This window comes from Podarcis raffonei, chromosome 1 (assembly GCF_027172205.1).
Source record: "Podarcis raffonei isolate rPodRaf1 chromosome 1, rPodRaf1.pri, whole genome shotgun sequence".
In the NCBI taxonomy this organism is placed as follows: domain Eukaryota; kingdom Metazoa; phylum Chordata; class Lepidosauria; order Squamata; family Lacertidae; genus Podarcis; species Podarcis raffonei.
The window spans coordinates 22,011,042-22,034,761 of NC_070602.1; the positions used below are offsets into that span (position 1 = coordinate 22,011,042).

A 23,720-nucleotide genomic window follows, 5' to 3' on the forward strand; every position below is an offset into this window, starting at 1 on the left:
ATTTTGTGCCTGGGGCAACTGCTCCCTGTGCCCCCCCCCCGAATGCTACGCCACTGAACAGGTGAAACCTTGAGTTGTCAGCAAGCTTAATGCTGAAATGATCCGACTGTGAGATCAACATTTCTACAGTTTGACAAGCTGTCATGTGATTCTTTATCATTGAAACCCTGCTATTCTCTTATCATATTTCTGTGTTGTGCAGTGGCTTAACTTGTCTAGAATATAATCTCTGTGACGGATGGATGGGACTCGAATTTGACTTTGAAGCCCAGCATGTTTGTAAGCATCCCACTGTCTTCATTGATACCTATAAGAGGTACATTGGTAGAGGCATAGTCATTGAAGGTGTATACAGTTAAACCTTGGCTCCCGAACACCTCCGTTATCATGCATTTTGGCTCCTGAATGCCAAAAACCCAGAAGTAACTGCTCCGGTTTTCAAACGATTTTTGGAAGCCAATTGGCTTCCAGGGAGTTCTTTTTCTTTTTTCTCCATTGACTTTGCTGACTACCCTTTGATCCTCATTTGTTGAACGTTTCGAAAGTCGAACGGGCTTCCGGAATGGATTATGTTCGACAACCAAGGTTTGACTATGCTATACAGTGGTACCTAGGGTTACGTACGCTTCAGGTTACATACACTTCAGGTTACAGACTCTGCTAACCCAGAAATATTACCTCGGGTTAAGAACTTTGCTTCAGGATAAGAACAGAAATCGGGCTCCGGCAGCGCGGCGCAGCAGCAGGAGGCCCCATTAGCTAAAGTGGTGCTTCAGGTTAAGAACAGTTTCAGGTTAAGAATGGACCCCCGGAACAAATTAAGTACTTAACCTGAGGTACCACTGTATTGGTTCTTGAAAGAAGGAAAATAACAACCTACTGCAGTCCTTGTGTTTACAAGCAGCATTGTGACTTTGGCTACTGTAATATAAATTTGCTGGCTAGACTTCTGATGATCTGTTGGAAAGATTTTGAAAATGAGGTGGCTTGTAGGCAATTGATATGCCATGTGTGATTAACATAGATACTGATATGCTAATAAATAATTTTAGAGGGTAAGCATTTATGTTGACTCTTTTTTTCAAACTCTGACTGATGTGTGTAAAATATTTGCATTCTATTGGAGCACACCATTCTCTATGCAAAATCTGTGTGTGATTTTGCTAAAAATGTGCTGCCTTTCTATTCCTCTTAATTCATTATACGCCAGCCCAAATGGATTAAATAAAACAGTATACTGCCTTGTTCTCATAAATATATTCTGTGTGTCTTTTGAACAATCTCCTGTATGGTATTCATGATCTCCCTGCTTTTCCCACAATTGAGTCCTTTAAAATACTTAAAGGATTGAGCTGCTTTGATTTGCAAAATTATTGGCACTTTTCAAGCCTGCAATTGAAGAAAATGATGTGGTCTTCTCAATAGTATTCCCTGTTATCTAAAGTATATGCATAATGAATGTATAGTAATCATGTTTCTTTAGCTGTGAATTCCAAATAACAATTGTCTGACAAACTATTTGTGGCTGAAATATGTGTTTAATAAAAGCTTTCAAATGCTTAAAGTTTACCATTAGGATACTGCAGGACTGACAACAAATAATTAGATTAAGCATAATTCTAAGAAGTTTAACTGAAGTTTGGACAGAAATAGCATTTAAAACAGTTTGTGACAACATAGGTACTTGACTTCATTGCAGAAAATACCAAAGCTTTAAGCTTTTATACAAAATAATTAAGGCAATTCTGAGTTCTTTGCACATGGTATGTGCCACTTTAGCACAAGTACCTGAAGGTAACTTAATTTACACTGAATGCTTAATTCAGTTCAGTGTAAAGTGAACTGCAGACACATTTATTGTTAAAAGAGAAGTGGCACTTACAGCATAGAGTTCTGAAGTGTACATGAAGAAGCCATAATTCGCTGTGCAGTCTCTGAATGTATGTAGCCCAGATTCAGTTTCAGTTCAATAAAAGGATCTCTAGTTATAAAGACCTCTGGCCAAGAGGCTGGGGAACTGCTGCCCACATAATTTACACTACAGGACGACACATCCCATGAATTGGATTCTTAGGCTGAAATTTTGTACCCCATTCACAACTGTGTTAAACACTAAGTAGATGTTGGTAGTTAAATCCTTTTGTAATCTTGCTTAAAAGGCAGGCGTAGTTCTATACACAGTGGCACTTAGTGTTCCTTCCTGAAGAGCTGAACCTCACTGAACAGTATTTGGTGTTCTGCTCTTTGTAGGCTGTGAGGATATTATCGCTGAGAGCATCTCACTAGACACCTTTATTGCCATTCTCAAGTGGAGTTCTCAGCCGTACGGCTCCAAGTGGGTTCATCGCCAAGCACTGCATTTCCTCTGTGAGGAATTTACACAGGTCATGACTTCAGATGTCTTTTATGAACTCGGCAAAGACCACCTGCAAACTGCCATCCAGTCTGACTACTTACAGGTAATCATTTCTCCTTCTCTCTGTGTGTGTCAAATTGTACCCAATTATGTCCTGAACCCAGTTTTGTTAATCACTTACCAGTAGTACAGAACAGAAGCATGCTGATCTTCAATCTTAACTGCTGGGGGGGGGGGGAGAGAGCCGTGTGTGTGTGTGTACAGAATGGACTCTTTCTCTCTTTATTCTGGCATATGTACACACAAGCCTCTAGCAGAGGTAGTGATTAAGAAAACTATTCTGCTTTCTTGGCACATAACCCAACCCAAACTGGCAGTATAAACTATTTCTTGAAAGCCTAATAATAGTCTAGAAGCAGTTGCAAATTACTTTAACTGAAACTCTTCTTGGTTTAATTTTTGCCTTGCCTGTTCAGAGGTTTATGGAAATTATATAGTAGTTCTCACGCTAAAAATGTATGTCTTGGGGAAGAAAAGGGAAAATCTAGCTCATCATTTAAACACTTTTCTTGCAGGAGCTGTACAAAATCCCTTTGATTTCAACTACTCAGTGCCCGCTCTCCCTCCCCCTCCCCCGGCCCCATTCTGCAATTTAATCAATGGAGGAAACACCATTAGTGTGTGTTACCTCATCTCAAATGAGCTTTACTTACTTACTTACTTACTTACTTACTTACTTACTTACTTACTATTGCAGTTTTCAATACATTTGGGTTCTAGGTGTGTCATGGGGGTGGGAAACTGTTTTGGTCCATACAACTAGCTTATGCCAGAAGAGAATACCTGAGCATCCTTAATTAGAAAGGCAGACTGCTAGTAATATTTCCACACACATGTCTTAAAGTAGAGTTAGGGGCCCACAAATCTTTACTGGTCTTAGTAGACAGCCTCTTGCCCTTTCCCTCCCTGCTGTCCTTTGGCACATTCAGAATATTGGGGGGGGGGCGGAATCAGCTTCATGGTGTTAGCATGGTGTAATCTAGCTGTAGTGGTCTTGGCTTAGGATCACTGAGGTTAGTGACTAAGGTTAGTGATCATCTTATGTTTCAGATCTTCCTCATTTACTATGCCTTTCAGATACCCCATGAAGCATATTTTGATGTTGAAATTTTTGGTAACAGTATAATCTTATTTATAATCTTCAGTACCTATTGGCAAAAGTTTATAGTCTTAAGGATATGAGCAAGGATATGCTTTAAGATATCTGTTGCTTTATTTTTCCAAAAATTGTCATTTTGCAAATTGTAAGTCTAAATTTAAATTGAACAATTTGGTGTTGTATACCACCCACGTATAAATTCTTCTGTGTTATAGGAATAATATTTTTGCTGCATTTTTATACAGTTTATCTAGAATTCTGAGAGGTCCCTCTTGTTGTGAGCAAGAGTAATAAATGCTGTTTGCATTGAGCAATTTGGTTGGGTGTAATTCATTGATGCTCCAATGTTCATTTGTTGAATGTCTCTCTGATAGGCGAGTGAGCAAGATGTCCTGAAGTATCTTGTTAAATGGGGTGAACATCAGCTGATGAAAAGAATAGCAGACCGAGGTAAGTACGGTACTTCTTAATGGGCATATCTAAACTGGTAATTAAAAGAGAAACTGATATCTGTAAGTTAAAAAGCTGAACAAACCCTGGATCCTTCACTGTAGAGATGTATAATAAATATGAAGCTTCCAGATTTGTACTACCAGCTTTGTCCACACTAACTGGCAGCAGTTCTCCAGAATCTGAGAGAGATTTCCTAATTCTTTTACTTGGCATCTTTTTCACTGGAGATGCCAGAGAGTGAACCTGTCTGGACCGTTCTGCATGCAGAACATGTGCTCTGCCACTGAGTTATTTATGGCCATTCCTGTCTCTATTTTAGCATCTCTTCCCCATTTCGGGAGATGTTCCTGATGGATTATGCCTCGGTACCGAAATTCATGACATCTCTCTGGCATCTTGAGCCTTAAACTCATTTGCCCCGATCTCGCAGATTCCTTGCGAGTGTTCACATAGAGCTTCCCTGCCCATAAAAACTCCTCCATTCACTTTGATGGATGGTGATGGAGCAGCTCAGATAAGAGCACTGGAAGGTGCCTGCTGCACTCAGATGAATGAGGCAATCCACTTGAATAAAACTGTTCTTATCAAAGCCAGTTCCTCAAAGCAAGGCATTGTGAGCGTGGTCGCTCAGAGAGCAGAGTCTGTGTCACTATTCCCTTGGTGCAGCGGTGGCAAGATATTTAAAATTACCTTTAGAATTATAATCATTTTAGGGGGTTTTAAATAGTAATTGGAATCAAAGCAGAGGTTACAGGTGCTCTTTGTATAACTGTGTCCACAGTTCCTCACTCTGAGGAAGCATCACAAGTTAGAGAGTGGCAGCATTGGTGGACAGGGTAGCAGGGACACACAGTATGCCACCCCTCCCAGTCTGCAACGTGAGCCAAGTGGCTTATGGTAGGGCTCTCCCTGCACACGACAGATACAGATGCATTGTTGACTTGCACTCCTTTTCTTTTCCTAAGCACATGGTAGGATTTCCTTTGTGGAAAGGACTGTTGTTTCTTTAAAAATCCTGGGATGATGTGCAAATGTAAAGCCCTGAAGAAGCTGTAAAGAATGGACCTGCAGCTTCAATAACAACCCCAGTCAGATAGAAAAATAGTTTTGCAATAGATGACTTTCTGTGAGATATGTGTCCTTGCTTTTTAAAATCCTGGTAGACAAGCCAGCTATATCAAACCGTATGGGAATCTCTCGTTAGCTTTCATCCCTTGCTGTAGAAGAGATATAGATTTTTTAAAAATGCTCAGGTGGAACTGTCTGCTTATTTTCCCTCCTGCAGAGCCCAATTTGCTGAGTGGCACAGCTCACAGTGTGAACAAGCGAGGTGTAAAGAGGCGAGATCTTGACATTGAGGAACTGAAAGAGATCCTTTCTCCTCTCCTACCGTTTGTCCGTATTGAGCATATTTTGCCTATGAACAGTGAAGTCCTGACTGATTCTGTGAGTGTCTCTTTAAGGTCACTGTGGGGCATTATATCACACAGATAAATGTCTTGTTTGTTTTTGAGGATGTTGCAGATGACTCTTACTGCAGACCTTCAAATTTGGTGTAGAAAAAAGCTTAATTCGGGCTTGGTTGTTATTCACCAACATGCCCATATATGTTGCAAATGGTTTATTGTCTACAAAGAACGTAAACATTCCTGAACTCTTTTGTAAGATGCCACCTTTTTCTGTTAAAGATGAAGAGAGGTCTCATCAGCACTCCTCCTTCGGATATGTTGCCGACAGCGGAAGGTGGAAAGTCAAATGCTTGGCTGCGACAAAAGAATGCGGGCATTTATGTGAGGCCAAGGCTGTTTTCACCATATGTGGAGGAGGCTAAGGTAATAAGACTTACTACTTAGTAGGTTCTGATAATGTGTGCCTCATAACTCACCTCACAGTTAACAACATTTCTTTGTAATGCATCTGAACAAGGTGCTCTGGATGCATAGGTAAAGGGTAAAGGGACCCCTGACCGTTAGGTCCAGTCACGGACGACTCTGGGGTTGCAGCGCTCATCTTGCTTTATTGGCCGAGGGAGCCAGTGTACAGCTTCCGGGTCATATGGCCAGCATGACTAAGCCACTTCTAGCAAACCAGAGCAGCACATGGAAACGCTGTTTACCTTCCCGCTGGAGCGGTACCTGTTTATCTACTTGCACTTTGACGTGCTTTCGAACTGCTAGGTGGGCAGGAGCAGGGACTGAGCAACGGGAGCTCACCCCATTGTGGGGATTCGAACCGCCGACCTTCTGATTGGCAAGCCCTAGGCTTTGTGGTTTAGACCACAGCGCCACCCGCGTCCTTATGCTCTGGATGCAAAATGGTGTTCAAAAAGAGCTGAGTGTCTAAAAGCACTCCAGTGCCTTCCAGAGGTTGTGGGCTACAGCTCTCATAAAACCTGGCCATTGGTTCTGGGAGTTGTGGTCCAACATCTGGAAGGCACTGCATTGCCTGCACCTGCAGAGAATATGGGCATCTGGCCAAACAGAAGACAAAGTCCTTCCATCTCTGTAACTCACTGATACAGTAGTGCAGTTATCCCCAGCAGAAAAAGGTTTCAGCTCTCTTTTCCATGTCTGTTATGCTGCCCCCTTGTACATACATTGAAAGGGCTTACATTCTTTTTCATTTCCTCTTTGGGTTTCCCTGAGTTTTTCTCTCCCGGGCCAGAAGTTCAGATTTGCTTTCTAAACAAAAGACATACTTGCTGTGACTCATGTTTATATGTTAGGAAACTCATGGGTGAACAAAAAGGGGCTGGAAGCAACAAGGGGGCTATTCCTGGGGCACATAGAATGAAATTAGGGTTCCCTTTTCCTGCAGCAACTGTATGAACATGCTACTTGTGGTCTTATATGTACCGGTAGGTGGTGGTGGTAGTGGTGGTGATTTATATCCCTCCTTTCCTCCCAAAGTAGCCCAGGGTGGCAAACATACCAATGACAATATCAGTAAAAACATTATAAAAACAGCTAAAAGCAATCATATCCTCTCAGTCAGCGGTTTCAGGTTTGCCAGGAATATTACCTTTCAGCCATCAAATGCCTGTATAAACTAGAATATTTTTAAATTCACCTGAAACTCAATACATGAGGGAGGCAGATGCAGTTCACTAGGGAGGGCATTCCACAAATGGGGGACTATTACTGAGAAAGACCCTTAGATGATTGTGCACCCCTCTTCTTTTCACAGAGAAGTATTCAGATGTGTTAAAGGCAAGCATTGCAGCCTCCAGCAATCTTTGTACTTAAGAGCTGCTTCAGGTTTTGCTCAAGTGGGAATGAGGTGTGGAGTTTTGCAGCAGTAGAAGTGGATCGTTTTTATTACTATTATTAATTTGTTTTTAGTACTGGTGCTGGGCTGAGGCTTTTGGAGTTTATGTCATTATTCTGATTAAGTTATGAGCACAGATGAGGATCAGTGACTGAAAAGAACACGATGTTTGATGTTTTTAAAGGGAACATGTGCTCCTGAACATGGTCAGGTCATTTTTATGTGTTTCATATCTGGAAAAGGAAGATAATGCAGTGTCACACTGATGGCATTTATTGTTTTATGTTGACAGGAAATCAGAGAAAATGTTAAGTAAACTCTCTTGTTTCAACCTGTGTTGTTTCAGTCGGTTCTAGATGAGATGATGGTGGAACAGACTGACCTGGTTCGTTTACGGATGGTTAGAATGTCCAATGTGCCAGATACTCTCTACATGGTAAACAATGCCGTTCCGCAGTGCTGTCATATGATAAGTCACCAGCAAATAAACAGTAACCAATCCAGCGCTCCTTCAGTTGTAGCCAATGAAATCCCAGGTGAGTTTGTAAGTTGATCCATAATAAATTGCTTATCGTTAACAATCTTAAAAATGTTGTTAAATATCTCAGAATCCGCATGATCAGAGTTTCACAAGCAAGTGAGAAGATGCTGTCCAGGACCTTATTCAGAACCTAGTCCTCATGCTGTCAAAGGAAGAAACTGAGCATTTTGACTGTGGTGTAGGTTTAGAAACCAACAGAGCCCTGTTGATAGTGTTGACATTATGAACATGCTTTTGTTTCTAACTTCTAAAACAGGAAAGCAGTTCTGGTGGGTGGGTGTGTTTTGTGATGAGGGGTGTCAACATGCTGATATGTGAATCTTTGATGTGTGAATCTGTGAATTCTTGTTAGTCTGTCCAAGCGCCCAGTCTTAAAAAAGCAACAACAAACTAAATCCCACATATGTTGCACAAATAGATTTTGAAAATGTGATGATAAAATAACTGATCCCCATGACCTGCAAGGTTTTATCAGTGACAGATTTAAGATTTTTTGCTTTCAAGGGTATCCATTTCTGAATAAGACCTTTGTAGAATAAAAGATACATGAATACCAGTTGGATCCTGGCATCTGACACAATAATTGAAATGGACTGCAAATTGCTTTTAATCACAGCCAGCTAAATTACAGGAGGGTGGAAGAAACTAGTGGAAATGAAAACAAAAGAACACTTTAGATCAAAAGTGCTGCAGTGATTGTTAACGTGAAGAAGTGAAGCTGCACTGTCCTGGTCAATTGGCTTCAGCTTTGATGTTGCAATAAAGTGTGTCCTCAGAATCAAGTGTCTTAAAAGTTACAAATCGCTTTAAAGCACTTAAAACGAGAGCTATGTCAAAAAAAGGAAGACACATTTTCTGGTCAGTAGTTGATACCATTCAAGAGCTCTAATGATGTCAAAAAAATGCATAGAGGGGCCTTCTTCCTTTAATTTAATTCATGCCATTTTCAGCTGCATTTATTTATTGCATTGTGATCAATGTCTCTTTCCCCACAATACATAGGACCTAAAAAGAACTGGTAAATGACCTGTCAGCTAAGCTGTATAGGCTGGTTATTGCTCAGGGCAGGTGTGGGGAATCTTCGGTCCTCCAGAGGTTGCTGAGCTGCAGATTCAATCATCCCTGGCCTTTTTGACCATGCTTATGGGGGCTGTTGGGAGTTGTAGTTCAGCAGCATCTTGAGGGGCAAAGGTTTCCCACACCTGGCCTAGGGCAGCTTGCTTGGTCTTTTTCTATTATTTTTGTTGTTGTTGCTGCTGCTGTTTCCTAGAAGCAATTCATAAATGAAATGCATATTGAAGCAATTTTTACAAAACAATCAAATCTGTGTACAACCATTGTGTGTGTATTTTTTATTTAAAAAACAACCAGTTGAAACAGTTACACAGAGAAAAACAACTCCATTAGATACTGACTAGAATTAAAAATCTCCACCTTGAAGGCTAGTCGAAAGAGGAAAGTTATTTTCCAAAGGAACATTGGAATGTGTTTTTTAAACATTACAGAGATAGCTCAAGTCATTAATTTCAGCCAGGAACCTTCTTTTCTGTTCATGAATTAGCAGCACAGTCATTCATGGCCTCTGTAACCATTTGCTATGTGCCCTATGGGAAACTGCTCTCGGTGACTGTCTGGAAGTTTGCTCTTTTCATTGTATTCTCCCAGAGTCAATTTTTAATAGCAAGGGCTTGTAAAGAGACATTTAAGTAGCATCTCCCCAGCAAGAGATCTCCCTGCCCCTGGACAGTTGACATAGCCTATACTTGAATATTTGATGGCAGTGCAGTAAATCCAGACTCACTTTTCATGGTTGGGAAATAGGCAGCTATATAGTCATTTTAATTTCTTTCTTCTCTGATATATTTTAACTGGATATTTTTCAATCCGCAATGTCTTGTTGGGTTCTGTTCTTGCTTTTGGTGAAGGTGGTGTGGGATTAAAACAAATAAAACAATGCATACACAAATACTTTACTTTTTATTTCTAATTCCGCAACCATAAATATTCCCTTTGTCTCTGCTGGGTTCAGAAATGCTCCTCCTCAAAGCATTGATAAGAGCTTGTCAAGAATTTTCCTGGGACATCTTAATAGAGTGTCTAAGTAACTTTTCATGTGATCTCTTCCGAGGAGAGTCAAAATTAGATGAGTTCTCTAAGAAGAGTGGAATTTCCCCAAGCTTCTGTTGGCTTAGAAGTTGCATGGTTTGTTTTTTTAAAAAATATTTTTTAAATTTCTGAAGTTATTACTGGTTCTCCAGTGGTCTTGTGATTTCAGCCTTCAACCCAACCTATCAAGTGTGTGCCAAGAAAACCAATCTGGAGATGGCTGGTTCCATCTGGAGGAAGTGTAAATTTGAGATTTTAAGATACTCTGCATCAAAACATTTGATAAGGACATGATAAGCGGGATTCACAAAGATAACTCGCTGACATAGAAGCAAAGAGAACATTGCTTTAAACAGATGTTGGATGGTCATCTGGCTTCTTGAGCTGTGATTCCTGCTTTGCAGGTGTTTGGATTAGATTATCCTTTTGGTCTTTTCCAATTCTACAGTTCTGCAATTCTATGAAATCAGCATTATAAGCAAATGGCTTTTCTGCCGCTGGTGTGTTTTAAGGAATAAGTTATCAAGGGCTGTTTGTGTGTGTAGAGGGGAAATGTGTCTTAATGAAAGCTGCGACCATCAAATATAATTCCCATCCTCTCAGCAAGCATTTGAAAGTAGTACATACAGAAGGCAAGAATGACTGGAGGGGTTAACTGGGAGGTTGCTGAAGGAGAGGAGATACTCTTGAAAGAAGGGCATGCTAAATTATTATGGAAGGACAAAGTCAGAGGACTAGGAGCAAAGAGGGCTCTTGGGGCATATTGGCAGGCAGAGGGAAGGTGTCAGGCTTTCGCTGGGCTAACGCAGCAGCTAGATTGGAAGAAAGAAGTGCCCTGTTGAATTAAACCAAAGGCACAGCAAGCATCCTGTACTCACAGTGGCCAACCAGATGATTGGTTGGCTGGTTGATTTAGTTTACTTATATGCCTCCTTTCCACAGTTAGATGTGCACAAAGCGGCTTACAACAGGCACCCACTTACTATGAAAATACAAAACAGGTTGCGAACGGGTAGTTCACAAGACACATCAACAATTCAGCAAACATGGGATATGCAAGGCAGAGGAAAGTGGGGTGCCTTTCCTTCAGTATCAGTTATTCATTGTTCACGCAGGGCTGGAGGAGGAGATAGGGTCCTGCTGCCCTGCCTTACCTACCAGAGCTCAGTATCCCAAGTCCTTGGCTGCACTTGCGCTTCCTAACCCACTTTTCTGCTTGGCTTTATTTAGCGCAAACAAGTCCTGGCTCAGTTCCTTATAAGCCTTATCTTGTTGGCCCATGGAATCAGTTGCTGCTCATTCGAATAGCAAAGGAAGTCATTTCAGCCTGGGTTTTCTGTCTCTTGCTGTTTCTACAGTTCCTCGTCTCCCTGTTGTGAAAGAGATGGTCAAGCGGCTGCAGGAGCTCCGCCATACCGAGCAGGTGCAAAGAGCTTATGCTCTGAACTGTGGAGAAGGGGCCACTGTCAGCTACGAGATTCAGATCCGTGTCCTGCGGGAATTTGGACTTTCTGATTCTGCCGCTGAGCTCTTGCAGGTATGAAGCACGGACCGTAACCTCAGCAGACACTTGGCCGTCCTCAAGTTGATCGGCTATCATGATGATGGTGATTTATTTGAAAACGGGACTGTATATGTAAGCCTGTTTTAAGATGAAGTGTGCAGCAGTTTAGGCGTGAGTGGAGGAAGAGATAATGGGAATGTTAGGTAGCATTGCTGCTATATTTTTAGGCAAGGAAAGAGGAGGCTAGGTTAGGTGACAGACACCCACCAAATTTCCTCATGTCTAATTAGAAGCCAGGAGATTATTCCTCGTACTGCTTGGTGCTGCTCTGCCCTGGATGTTCCAGATGAATTAGCCCCAGAAAAATAAACCCCACACCCAGCATGCAAATTGCTGCTGATCATAGTAAGTCTACTTTTAAGCCACAGGCCTGCAAAAGGATAACAAGCTTGAGAATCTCAGTCTAAAGCCTGCATTGTCACATCAACATTCTTCCTGACCTTGCCAAACAAAAAAATGTGGTGCTGGAGAGGGGGGGAAATAAAAGTTAAAATCTGAAGATTGCTGTTCCAAGCAAGAAAGTGAGGGAGCTTTTGTTTTTAAGAAAACATACTTTATAAAAAGAAATCATGGAGGGAGCCACCCAGTGGTGCTCTGCAAAATAGAGATTTGTACAGAAGAGTTTTGTGCTGTTTAAAAACGGAACAGGAGCACCACAGCCGAGTATATTTTTGCACTCTCCAAAACTGTGGCCATATGCTGCAGAATGATTGCAACTGACATGTTGTGTATTTTTGCTTGCAAAATAATTATATAGTGTAAAACCTCTATTTCCATACCTGATTGCTGACGTGGAAGATCTGTAGCTTAGGAATTCAGCTGCATTAGCAAAAGTGGTCATGTATTAGGATGCCTAACTTAACTTTTTTTGCTGCTGCAATATGGGCTGAAGACTAGGACTCCAGAAAAGCACATTTATTTATTTATTTATTGACACACGCACGTGGCGGGGTCAGATAATGCAGAGTAAGCAATGCCCAGGCCTTGTAGCAGAAATTCCTATGGATTTTTCAGCCTCCTTTGTGTTCTCTCTTACTGTTGCAGAATCCTCACAAGTTCTTTCCAGATGAGCACTTTGGGGATGAAAGCCCGCTCTTGACCTTGAGACAGCCGGGGCGGTGTCGCGTGAACAGCACGCCCACAGCGGAAACCATGTTTACAGAATTAGACTCTTTTGTGGCCTTCCATCCACCGCTGCCCCCTCCCCCGCCTCCTTACCATCCGCCGGCTACTCCAATCCACAATCAGTTCAAAGTCGGCTGGAAGCAAAGGGCCCAGAGCCAGCACCCCTCGCGTTCCTTTTCTTACCCCTGCAACCATTCCCTGTTCCATGCCAGAACAGCACCGAAAGGCCCCCCTCCCATCTACCTGTCTGGTGTCAAAGCCACACCTCCCGATTGCACTAACACTACAGGACTGGGAAGACAAACAGTTGCTGCCGCAGCAGCTGTGATGGCTGCTGAAAAGCAAGTAGTAAGTATGCCACAGACATACACAAACTCCAGATGCATGGATGTTAAGGTAGAGTGATGCATTGCCCTGGTGAAGCAAACAGGCCTTTGTGTTTACAGGAGCTGTTTGGAATTTGCCGGTACAAAAGGCTTTCGGCTTTGTCACTGAGCAACTAGGTAGTTTTCTGGAAGTCTACCCATGGGTTATTCCATAGCGGTCACGTGCAACCATGATGCAGCCTCTGTCTTGTTTTGTGGGTTACAAATTCGCCCAACAAACCATCCGGTTGGGAATATCTTTGTAATAAACACAGGAGCATTCAGACCATTGGCCTGGCTAGCTCAGTGTTGTCTACACTAACCAGCAGCTGCTCTTCAGGGATTCAGACGGAAGGCTCTCCCAACCTTACCTGGATCTGCTGAGGATTGAACCCGGGAGCGTCTGCCTACAGAGCACATGCTCTTCCGCTGAGCTGTGGCCCTTTCCCCTAACAGCGTAATGCATTTCCTCTGGCATTTGCCATGCACGGTGCCCATATGCGTAAAATAAAGCAAATAATTGCATAGTAAGAATCCACCCTTTGTTTAAATGGAAGGGGAAGATAGAGTAGCATAGATGGTAATGAAAGGAGTTCTTGCTCTCCTTTTATAATTTATTTTTTAAAAGAAACCATCTTCTTAGGGTTTCATTCTTTTCCAACCCCCTTTAGATGTCAAGGGACAAAAAACTCTGGTACGACAGAAGTCGATTTTTCCTACGGCACGTATCAGGTTTTTTCAAGCTTTGGAAACCAGCATAGATGGCATCCAAAGCTGAGGATTTTTGTTTCATGATCATACTTTTAAATCAGCTTGTGCTCAGCTGAATAATGCATGGGAAGGTTCTAAAGAGATGGGATAGGCTTAAGAGAAAATGCATAGCTTAATGAGTCAAGGTTAAGGCCTAGTTGTTGTTGTTGTTTGTTTTAAACAGACCAAACCTGAGCTGTAAGCAAGGAAAATACAGTGTCCAGTATAAACATTTAAAACTGGCTTGTTTTATAAATATGTCGCAGTGGCTTTTGGTTGCTGTTATATAAAACACACTGAAGACAAAAATAATGGCTGGTCTGGAACAAATTAGAAAAGAAAGGCCATTGATACATTAGCCAGCTGAATCTGGTAACATTTGAGCAAAATGTGAATTTCCGACACTGAAAGTAGGATCTGTTCAGTTAACAATTCGTCTTCCATAATGGAAATAGGTCAAATTCACTTCCCGTCCGTTCCTTGAAGAATTGTCTCCTTTGTAATTATTCTTTAGAAAGCTGTGTACTAGTCTAGATCATTTCCTCCTGCTAAATCCATATTGTTTGCTTGGTCTGTGTAACAAGATAAATATTTTATTGGACAAGGCTGACTGTGGCTGCATGTTTGTGGTAGCCGGCTTGGAATCCAGCTGTTGTTAAATCATTTGGAGAAGGAAATGATCTGTCGTTACATGTTTAGACCTTCTGAGTGCATTGTGCACCCTGCAGCTGAAAGTCTGCATTGTCCCCTTTCAGGAGTCTGAAGGTTTAAATATTGCTTAACTCGGATGACTCCATAGCTTTGGTCAAATCAGAAACACGGAATGGAATGGGAGGTGATTAACCAGGATTGTTTATTTCCATGGATTTATTTTGCACTTAGTTGATAGTGTTTGGAAAAGAAACATGCAGAGGTCTACTCTATTAACAGCCTGGTGAGTGTTTGCTCTGTATCAGAAGGGCTGACATTCTGTTTCTTATGCTGAAGCAAGCACCATTCCGTTCAGTGGGATTGACTCCCAAGTAATTTCGTATAGGATTGCAGCCTAAATTTCTAACAAATTGCACTGAAGAATTTTTTTACAGAACTTGATTTTCATATCTGAGTTAGCTAATCCAGTATGAAACTCCTACCAATAATAATCAGTCCGAAATGCATTGCTACAGCAGGTGGAAATAATTCTAGACAACAAGCCCACACATATGAAACCAGTTTCTCTGATGACATTGACTCCTGCTTCTTCCACTAATATAAGGTTTGTTTATTAGATGGCCCAGTTGCAAAAGTCCTTCATGGAGTTAAATTCATCTGGCTTTGAGTCTTGTATATGCTTCAGTTACATAGATTTCTTGAACTGATATCAGTGTCTCTAGATTTGTTGTCAATCGTCTCTGATAACTATGTCACTGAAGTTTAAATGTCCAAAATAATTGGTTTTGGAAGCTAATCTGTATAGCAAACTGCTCTAAAGTTGGCCACTGTAAGCCCGAAGAGTGGCCTATAAAGACTTTGTAGCTCAGGACCACAGCACCTGAAGGACTGCCTCTCTCCATATAAACTGACCCGGACTCTGCATTCACCTTGCACCTTCATTATATAGCACCTTCATTAGATAGGCAGCACTGATTTGTTGTGTGATTGTTTGTTTCCAACGGCGGGCAGGCCGTAGAGCGTTTGGTGGTGGTGACCCCCACCCCCCCAAAAAAGCTCAACAACTCTGGGCAATCTCCCCCCAAAAAAATGTTTGTTGCAGTTCCATAAAATAGGGAGTCTCCTTATACATGGGTGTGTGTTATACATAGGGAAATACAGTAAATAAAATAAAATAAAACTCCTTTTGTAGTTGGAAATGCTCTTTAACCCATCTGTTTATGCTGATAGTACAAAAAACCTACGTAAGTGTGTGTGTGTGTGTGTGTGTGTGTGTTTAAGGGAGCATGTTCTCTTAACATGTAGCTGTGGCCTGTGGCAAGCTTGGACTTTCTTAAGCTGAAATAGTTCTGGGGGAGGCGAAAGTATGTTGCTTATAGCTGGAACACAGGGGAATAAGTAGCACAAGTAGAAATGGGTGTTCTCTTCTCTTTTCCAGGGTACTCAACCTGTGCTCAATGAACTGATGCCAGATATCGCTATGGGTGTGTCGACAATGTCTCTGAAGGACAGGAGGCTGCCAGAGCTCACTGCTGACACAGAACTGAGCCAGCCTGTTCTGGAGGTTGGGCCAGGAGCAGCCCAGCACATTTCATGCCTTCAGACAAGGCACATGCACAGTTCCCGGAAAAAACATTCAGTTGAACAAAAACTGGATTCGAGAGAGAATCCGCAGGAATACCCAGATTTCTACGATTTCTCCAACGCTGCATGCAGACCGTCTACTCCTGCCCCCAGCAGGCACACTCCTTCACCTTCTCAAGGTATCTATTTTGGCCCAGATTTGTACAGCCACAATAAAGCATCACCCAGCGGCTTAAAGGCCACCCACTTACCTAACCACATCTCTCCAAAAAAGCTTGAAGACTCTTGGAGGGAGTATGCACTTTCTCAAGAAGGGCATCCGCATAAACAAAAGAATGAACCGATACACCTCGATGTCTTAGAACAACCTCCCCAGCGGTTGGACTTGGCATTGGCTGCCCAAGAGAATGCTGGAAATGGCCCAGTTCACGCAAGGGGGCGAACAAAAATAGAAACTGACTTAACCTATGGGTTAACCTCTGGCCGGCCTTCTCTGCCTGCATACAGCTCAGAGATCCATGAAGAGCAGTCCGGCCGGAGGCTGGCAGACCTTGAGCCCTTGGAGCATGAAGCACAGAGAAATGTGGATTTGGAAAGGGAAGAGGCAGTAAGCAGAGGAAGGAGGTCTCCCAGCAAACCAGACTTCCTGTACAAAAAATCTGCCCTCTGAAAACCACCTCCACTTCTTCTCTGTGCCTAAGAGTCATGAAATATCCAGTCTTTGCCACCTCTGGCCTGACTTTGGTTCATTTATTGCCAGCTGCCACATCACTTTTTTAATTATTATTTTTGTACATACATGGCTTCCTTAGAGATGGCATGCTACCAGTTTGTTTGGAATGCTGCTCCAGAGTTTGTGTCCGGAACAGATTTTGTTAAGCCTCTTAAAAAGAAAAAAATAGCCGGCACCTTTAACAAAAAATGAAAGGTAGCCTTTTGCACCTGTACATTAATTTTATTTAGTTTTTGTACTAGTATGTTAAAACTTGCTGTTATATTTAAAGGACAATGTTCATGCTCTCTTGGGTGGCTTTTAAAAAAAGAATTCACCTTCCGGCTTCCTGTGCGCATTGGGTTTGCGCACTGAGATATGTATTTTCTTATCAAATGGTGACAATGTCTGTCTTTATTTTTGAATGACTATAGGAATTCCAAAGAACAGCACATCTAAGTAACTGCTCTGGTTCAGTCTCAAGCCTTCCTGGTCTACCACTAGTGCAAGAATCCAGCCTAATACGTTTGTTCTGTTTACCAAGTCCATGGCAGCTGGCCTTCATCTTGATGTAGCAAGCCCTCACTGATGTTTGTGGCCAAGGTTTTCTGTGGAAGTGAGGAGTATAACTCTCTTTGGGTTCCTTGAAATCTTCTCTCTCTCTCTTTCTCTCTCTCTTGCAGGCGTTGGGGGCTGACATAACACCTCTGAGAAGCACTTAGTTAACTCCTTTTGTTGGAATACACCTGGTACTGCAAATTGTGACAGTACTGTAAACACTCTCATCAATTTTTCCTTTGAGTAAGGATATGCAGGTATGGGAAGGTTTTGTACCAACCCAGGACAGTGAGAAGATGCTGCATAACACCTGACTTTGGTGTTAACGCTCCATCTCCTTAGAGGAAGCTGCCTGTCTCCAGTAGAGGCACCCAAAGGAGTGCTTTCTGCCTTCTTTCTTCCACCTGTGATTAAGCAACCACAAGGGCTTCAACCTTAGTGATGTCACTGAGGGCTCCTGGACCCCGTGAGTCTCTTGCTTTGTGGACGGAAATCACAAATTGAAGAGGAACGCCTAAGGCTTAAATTAGCTGTAAGCAATTTAGCACTTAATTTCTTCATCCCAACCTCTTCCGTGTGTGCACGTTTGGTTTTGTCTTTTTAAAAAGACTCTGGGGACTCCGTGCTTTTATGAACACAAAGTAAAGAGACGGGGCCGATTGCTTAGAAACGCCCATTGCTGCTAATGATGGCCATTTGGGCTGTCAGCAGTTGTATGCACCCACCATGTCTTTTCTCATGCAAGTATTGGGAAAGCCCCAGTGCTGCTGTGTGGCATCTCCTATTACAGGCCTGATAGGGTGGCCAGCTCTAAAATGCAGATCTTCCATCACCAGAAGACCTCAGTCAGAATATTAACTAAAGGCTGTTCTAACCTTAAATCTGACTCTTGATTTTAGATACTTGACGCTGTTTTAAATGTACACTTTTTCAATGTTTAATCACACTTTTGTTTTCAGCTCTAACAAGAGCACCAGCTCCTGCCTTTCAGTTGCTGTGTCCTATTTCTTTTAGGGGGCAAACACTGTTAAAGCAAACAGAAGTTCTGGATCCTTGATGGATAGTGTGTATGAGTGAGAGACTGTCTTGTCCAGAATTTTCACACTACATTAACTTTGCTACAATGGTGCAAATGCATAAAGCATAAAGTCTTCTATCCTCTGCCTTTTTAATTTTGAGGACAAGGGAAGATGAGAATCTACTATATCATCTTGTCTAGTGCTTTTTAGCTGTCTTTCATGGTATAGGAGAAGTTTGTGAGATTGGCTTTGCCTTCCAGAGAATTTTGGGACAAGACTTACCTTTGATCCACCTACTCATGCACACCGAATATATCTTTAAACCCACTCTTCCAAACAAGAGCACACAGAAACGTCCATATTCTAGGTTTTAGATATTCTGTTATTTCAAGTAGGTCATTTTGTCCATGTCTGAAACAGAGCCTGTTTGCTTCAGTACGTTAGTAGTGTAATGTGTGCCTAGCTCTGTCTGTGAGTTACCCGAGGGGTAAATTCTTGATCTCAATAGTGGCTATAGAGTTGGCTGAAATAATCCACCCAGGTTTAGTTTACACATGGTTTTTACTGTGGAATAAGCTTTGTGAGAAGCTATTTAGGTGCATATTGGCTCCCAGTGAACAAAACGTACCGCTTTTGGAGTCAGGTAGTTGCCATTTCAGACCATTGGATGACATTCTAGATGAAAGCAAATCCTTGTAAGAGACAGAATTTTGTAGCATACCTTGAGATAACAGAGTTATTTAGACAATGTAAAACAACTTGTATTAAGTCAGAAAGCGGGGTGCAAATGTTCCCAGAGAAATTTTTGAGATGGCAAGAAACTGGCTTCTTTACCTCTATGGCTTTAATTAAGAACTTGCTGTTTCTAATGTGTCAACAAAACTCTTCTCGGATTCTTTGACTTATTAAAGTAGATCAGTTTCCCAGCAGTGGTCAGATTGAGTTTGATCAGTTTTAGCAGGACCTCTGGGTAGCTCATTTATTCATCCAGTGTCATTCAACTCCTCTTGCACTTCCTTAGGAAAAGGCGGATTTTGATATCTATATTTTGTAAACGGCATATGAGCAACTGGCCAACTAAAGCCAAACTTTAATATCCATGATTTGATAGAGCAGGAGTCGCCAACCTGGCGACATTGGGTACCGTGTTGCCCACAAAGGCTTTCGTTTGTGCCCCTGGGCAGGTTCCCCAGACTCCCAAGCTTTCTTTTTTTTAAAGAGGCAAGTCTCTAGTTATGGGGCAAAATGTGCTGGTATCTTCTAAGTGATTTCTGTGAAATGAAAGTGAACGTGATGTGACCACCTTGTATATTTTTCTTGACACTGACAAATGCTCCCTGTCATTAGACAGCAACAGCACCAGTGCATGGGTGATTGGTAGAGCGATCTCCATGATCAGGGCATAGCTGACTGTGGTAGGCATAAGGTTGTCAGGGTGCTTGTCTAATTTTGTGTTCTGCCATGACCCCCACCTTAGGAGGCACTTTGTGACTCGGGCCACCAGCACTCTCCCAAAATTTGAAATGACCCCCCTGTTCCAAAAAGGAACAGTGCAATGCAACGGTTTTGTCTGGGTGTTAACTTGGCCCGGCAACAAATTGATCAAACATGTATTGTGCCATAATTGAAATTAGTTTTACAATCTGCTGGGCAGATGATTTACTCAGAACTTCAACCGTTTGGTCCCTTTGTCCTCCAAAAAATCAGGACTCATGAGCAAATCCCAGCTATTCAGTGTTTCAGTAATTGACAACTATGCTGTGTGTTTGGCATCTTCAATGCACAATACAGTTTTAGCAGCTTAAATAAATAATCTTTTGTTTGCATGAAGCACTTCTGAATACCTTTTAGGAAATTCCAAGTATTCAGTAACCATACAGCTGTGGTTTTGAAAGAGAAATAATTGCTTACTGAACAATTGGTAAACCAATGAAAGATGCTTCAGTATGGAAATTTAAAACTATAATCTTAGCTATTTCTGCTGCAACAGAAGAGTCGTGTCCAAAACTGGTTTGGTATCCATCCTGCTAGGAAAAACTGTGTGTTCTAATCCATGATTGGGAACTAGAAGTGTGTGTGTGTGTGTGTGTGTGTGTGTGTGTGTGTGCATGTGCGCACACAAACACATTGTGTTTCCATGCATCTACCTTGCGTGGGTTGTTCTCTTTTTTTAAACTTCCAGAGGTGCAAAGGGCTGTGTGGGTTGGGAAGTGACAAGGATTCTCCCGCCAGGAGAAGGAAGTGGAAAAACCACCATGTAGACATGCCACTTTGTATCCCAGCCAATGTGTTTACAATAAGTCTTCTGAAAGTATACTGTTAAGAGTTAATTCTTCAGTTATCCTTGTTATCCTGTAAGACTACCGTACAGTGACCATTTACGTATCATGTTTTAATTCCTGTCTTTGATCTCTTTTTTCTGCCTTTAAAAAGAGAGAAAATGAAGAGACTGGCTCTTGCTTGTTATTCCAAACCATATTTTCACCTCTTATGTAACTTATTTTGAAATGGGCTTTGGATGGAACAATTATTCTAGCTTCTCCCAATGACTGTGCTTTTAAATGGTGGAGGGGCTGTGTGTGGAATGCTAGAGGAAGCTGGAGGGGGAGGGGATGCTGTTTCCGTACATGTTTGTATTTCTGGAAGGTGTTAAGTGTCCATGATGTTGCGTTGTTTTGTGCTGTTACTGGTATAAAGTCAAGTGCCTTCAATACTAAAGGCTCAGAAATTTTCTTACAACAACTTCATGTCCTATGCAAGTGTTTTTTCTACAACCTGCATAACCAGTACTTTGTAAAACTTGTTTACGCTTCAATTGTACATATTGGTTTTTTAAGAAAATATAGTATTTTTATTTAGGTACCTCTAGAATTGAATTCTAGTCTTGTGTGATGCATTGTAAAACAATACATTTCTCTTTTGAGTACCATTACAGTTGTAAAAAGGTTTTCACTGGTTCTATTTTTCTACTGTTGCTGAGAAGCATGTTAACACTGACTTTATCCTACATATAGTTGGCATTTCAAATAAATGGCTTGTCTAGAAAAATCCTGTGTAAAATTTATTTGATTCAGTCACGATAAAAGACAACTTCTGCATGCAGCATGCTAACGTATAGTAACATTTTTTTCCTCCTGTCTGAGACGAAAACACATTACTGTGCACAGCTGCCAAGCATACTCCTTCCGATTATATTAATTTCCTGTCTTGAAAGAAGTACCACTTCTCAATAAAATCTCAAGGCTACAAGGCAATAACTTTTATTAGGAACTAAAATGTTGCAAAGTAGCTTTGGAACTCTTCTTCAGGTTAGGTATAAAAAAGAAACAAAGGGGTAGGCAGGAAAGTTAGAAAAGACAGGATAGGATAGGAATACAGTTTATAAAAGATGGAGTACAGGAGGTGCTTTGCAGAATTAGACTGGTAGATACAATACAGATTTTGTTGGTGGCAGGGAAAAGATTGGTATATAAAAGGAGAATTCCTGGATGCCAAGGTTCCAGTTTGGGGCAAGTACTCTTTGGTGAGGGAATCACAGTAAACTAAAGTGTGGAAGTCTATGTTGTTTGCCCTTTAAAATATGCCCTTGTGAGTTCCAAAACTTCCCTCTTCCCTTAGCATAGAAAAAGACCACACATTTGGTAGGTTAAAAATGGTTTACTTACAAACTCTCCGAAGGTCAGGTTTATGTGATTTTTCTATGCATCAGTCATAAAACACAGGCAGTAAAACTTGGCTTAGTTACAATGGTGAACACTTTCTTGTGTTCCTATACAGACTGGTATAGGAACACAAGAAAGTCTTGTTAGAGCCATGGGGTGTGAGCTTGGAGGAATCAGCTCAGACCTCTTTGCACTGAGCTGCTCAGGCAGACTAAGGTACAATAGGCTTGATTACTCCCAAGGTGAGTGGGAGTGACCTAAGCCTGGCAAGACAGCTTACTCAATGGCATTAACCACTTCATTCATTAATGAGACTTAAGTATGTTGGTTATCTGAGGCTGGTTATCCCACAGGTTTCAGGTTATGCCAAAGTTTGCTCCGTAGTTAGATACATTTTACTTGATTCCAATAAGGCTATTACTCTGCTGTATCTTTTCGATTTCCCCTCACTAATGAACCAGCATGGCTACATCTATTTAACAATATCCTTAAGCCCAATTACTGTTGAATATGCATGTGTAACCTTCACTGAAAGTGTGTTGGGCTCTGTCTTCAGCCTCAGTAACAAGACTGGATAAGAGCCACCTGCAGCTTAATCCAGCCAAGACTGGAAGGATGGGGTTATACCCCCTCTGAAGCAGCAAGTATGTAGCTTGGGGGCAGTTCTGGATTCACTGCTGTTGCTCAAGGCCCAAGTAACCCTGGTAGAGTGGAAGGCCTTCTGTCAGTTCCATGTGGTGGGCCCAGCCTTACTTCTGTTGTCTAGGCTCTGGTAACCTAGTTGTACATGAGCTATACATGGGGTGGCCTTTGAAGGTTCAATACCTGCAGGTGGTGCAGAATTCAGCAGCCAGATTGACCTGGGTAGGACAGTCAGTCCATATAACCAATTCTAGCACAACTACACTGGTTGCGTATCAGTTTCCAAAGTGCTGGTTTTGACCTGCAAAGCCTGATGTGGCTGAGGACCACCTCTTCCCCACATGAACCAACCCAAACCCTGTGAGTATTGTGTATTAAATACTTAGTATATCAATTTTCTCACTACCTCCTACGGTGCTTTTCGAAATGCAAAACCACAATCTGTGTCAAACTAGATGGATCTGATTCATGTATTGCACTACTTCCCTTGTTTACAGCAATGTGGTTGGGTACAGATGTGCATCCAATGATCCTGAACAGAAGTTATTTATTTCATTTAGCACATCATAGATAGGTAGTGTAACAGCTTCAAGATTAAAAATCAACCACAGTGCAAGTTACCCATGTAGCCCTGAGTTTTGGCTGAGGGAATATGCAAAACAACACACTGGCACCCTAGTTATTATTAATATTCTGTTGGGAGCCATCCAGAGTGGCTGGGGAAGCCCAACCACATAGGCGGGGTATTTTTATTATTAAACCAGGATGTGTGCTGTCCATGGGAAACATTATGGTTACATGCCAGTGGAAAGGCAAGGCTGCATCTAAAAATGAGCAAGGCCACAGCCATTCCACTATCACTAGCATATACCCCATTCTCCTACTTAACATTCCTTTAAATTCTCTCACAATGCAGCCTAGTTACCCCAAGCAAACTGCTCTAGTATGGGCATATTACCCTACCCCACTGTTGCCTCCCTTCTTTGAGCATAGACATATTGCAACAGCGTGCTTGGGCAAGGGAATCTTCAAAAAGTTGGAAGGGGGAGGGCTAATCCTTTTCTCCGCGGCTGCCATGCTTCCTGCAGCAGCTACTATGGGGGGGGGCAGAGCCAAGTGAGGGAAGCCACAAGCCACATGCAAAGACAAGTGACGTTGGCATTAAACTAGCTGATACAGTAATGGCATACTGTCAGAGGCTCAGGA

General features: G+C 41.9%; 1 protein-coding gene across 2 annotated transcripts in view; it reads left to right on the forward strand.

Annotated features, from left to right (window-relative positions):
- The window catches only part of BTBD7 (BTB domain containing 7), a 76,887-nt gene extending 57,464 nt beyond the window's left edge, over positions 1–19,423 (forward strand). For both annotated transcript variants that reach the window (XM_053376295.1, XM_053376304.1), the window contains 8 exons: positions 2,251–2,459; positions 3,890–3,965; positions 5,254–5,414; positions 5,657–5,800; positions 7,582–7,771; positions 11,241–11,419; positions 12,491–12,919; positions 15,776–19,423. In XM_053376295.1, coding sequence (XP_053232270.1) covers positions 2,251–2,459; positions 3,890–3,965; positions 5,254–5,414; positions 5,657–5,800; positions 7,582–7,771; positions 11,241–11,419; positions 12,491–12,919; positions 15,776–16,591 — 2,204 coding nt within the window. In that variant the 3' untranslated portion in view covers positions 16,592–19,423. The remainder of the gene's footprint in view (positions 1–2,250; positions 2,460–3,889; positions 3,966–5,253; positions 5,415–5,656; positions 5,801–7,581; positions 7,772–11,240; positions 11,420–12,490; positions 12,920–15,775) is intronic.
- Positions 19,424–23,720: the final 4,297 nt, after the last annotated feature.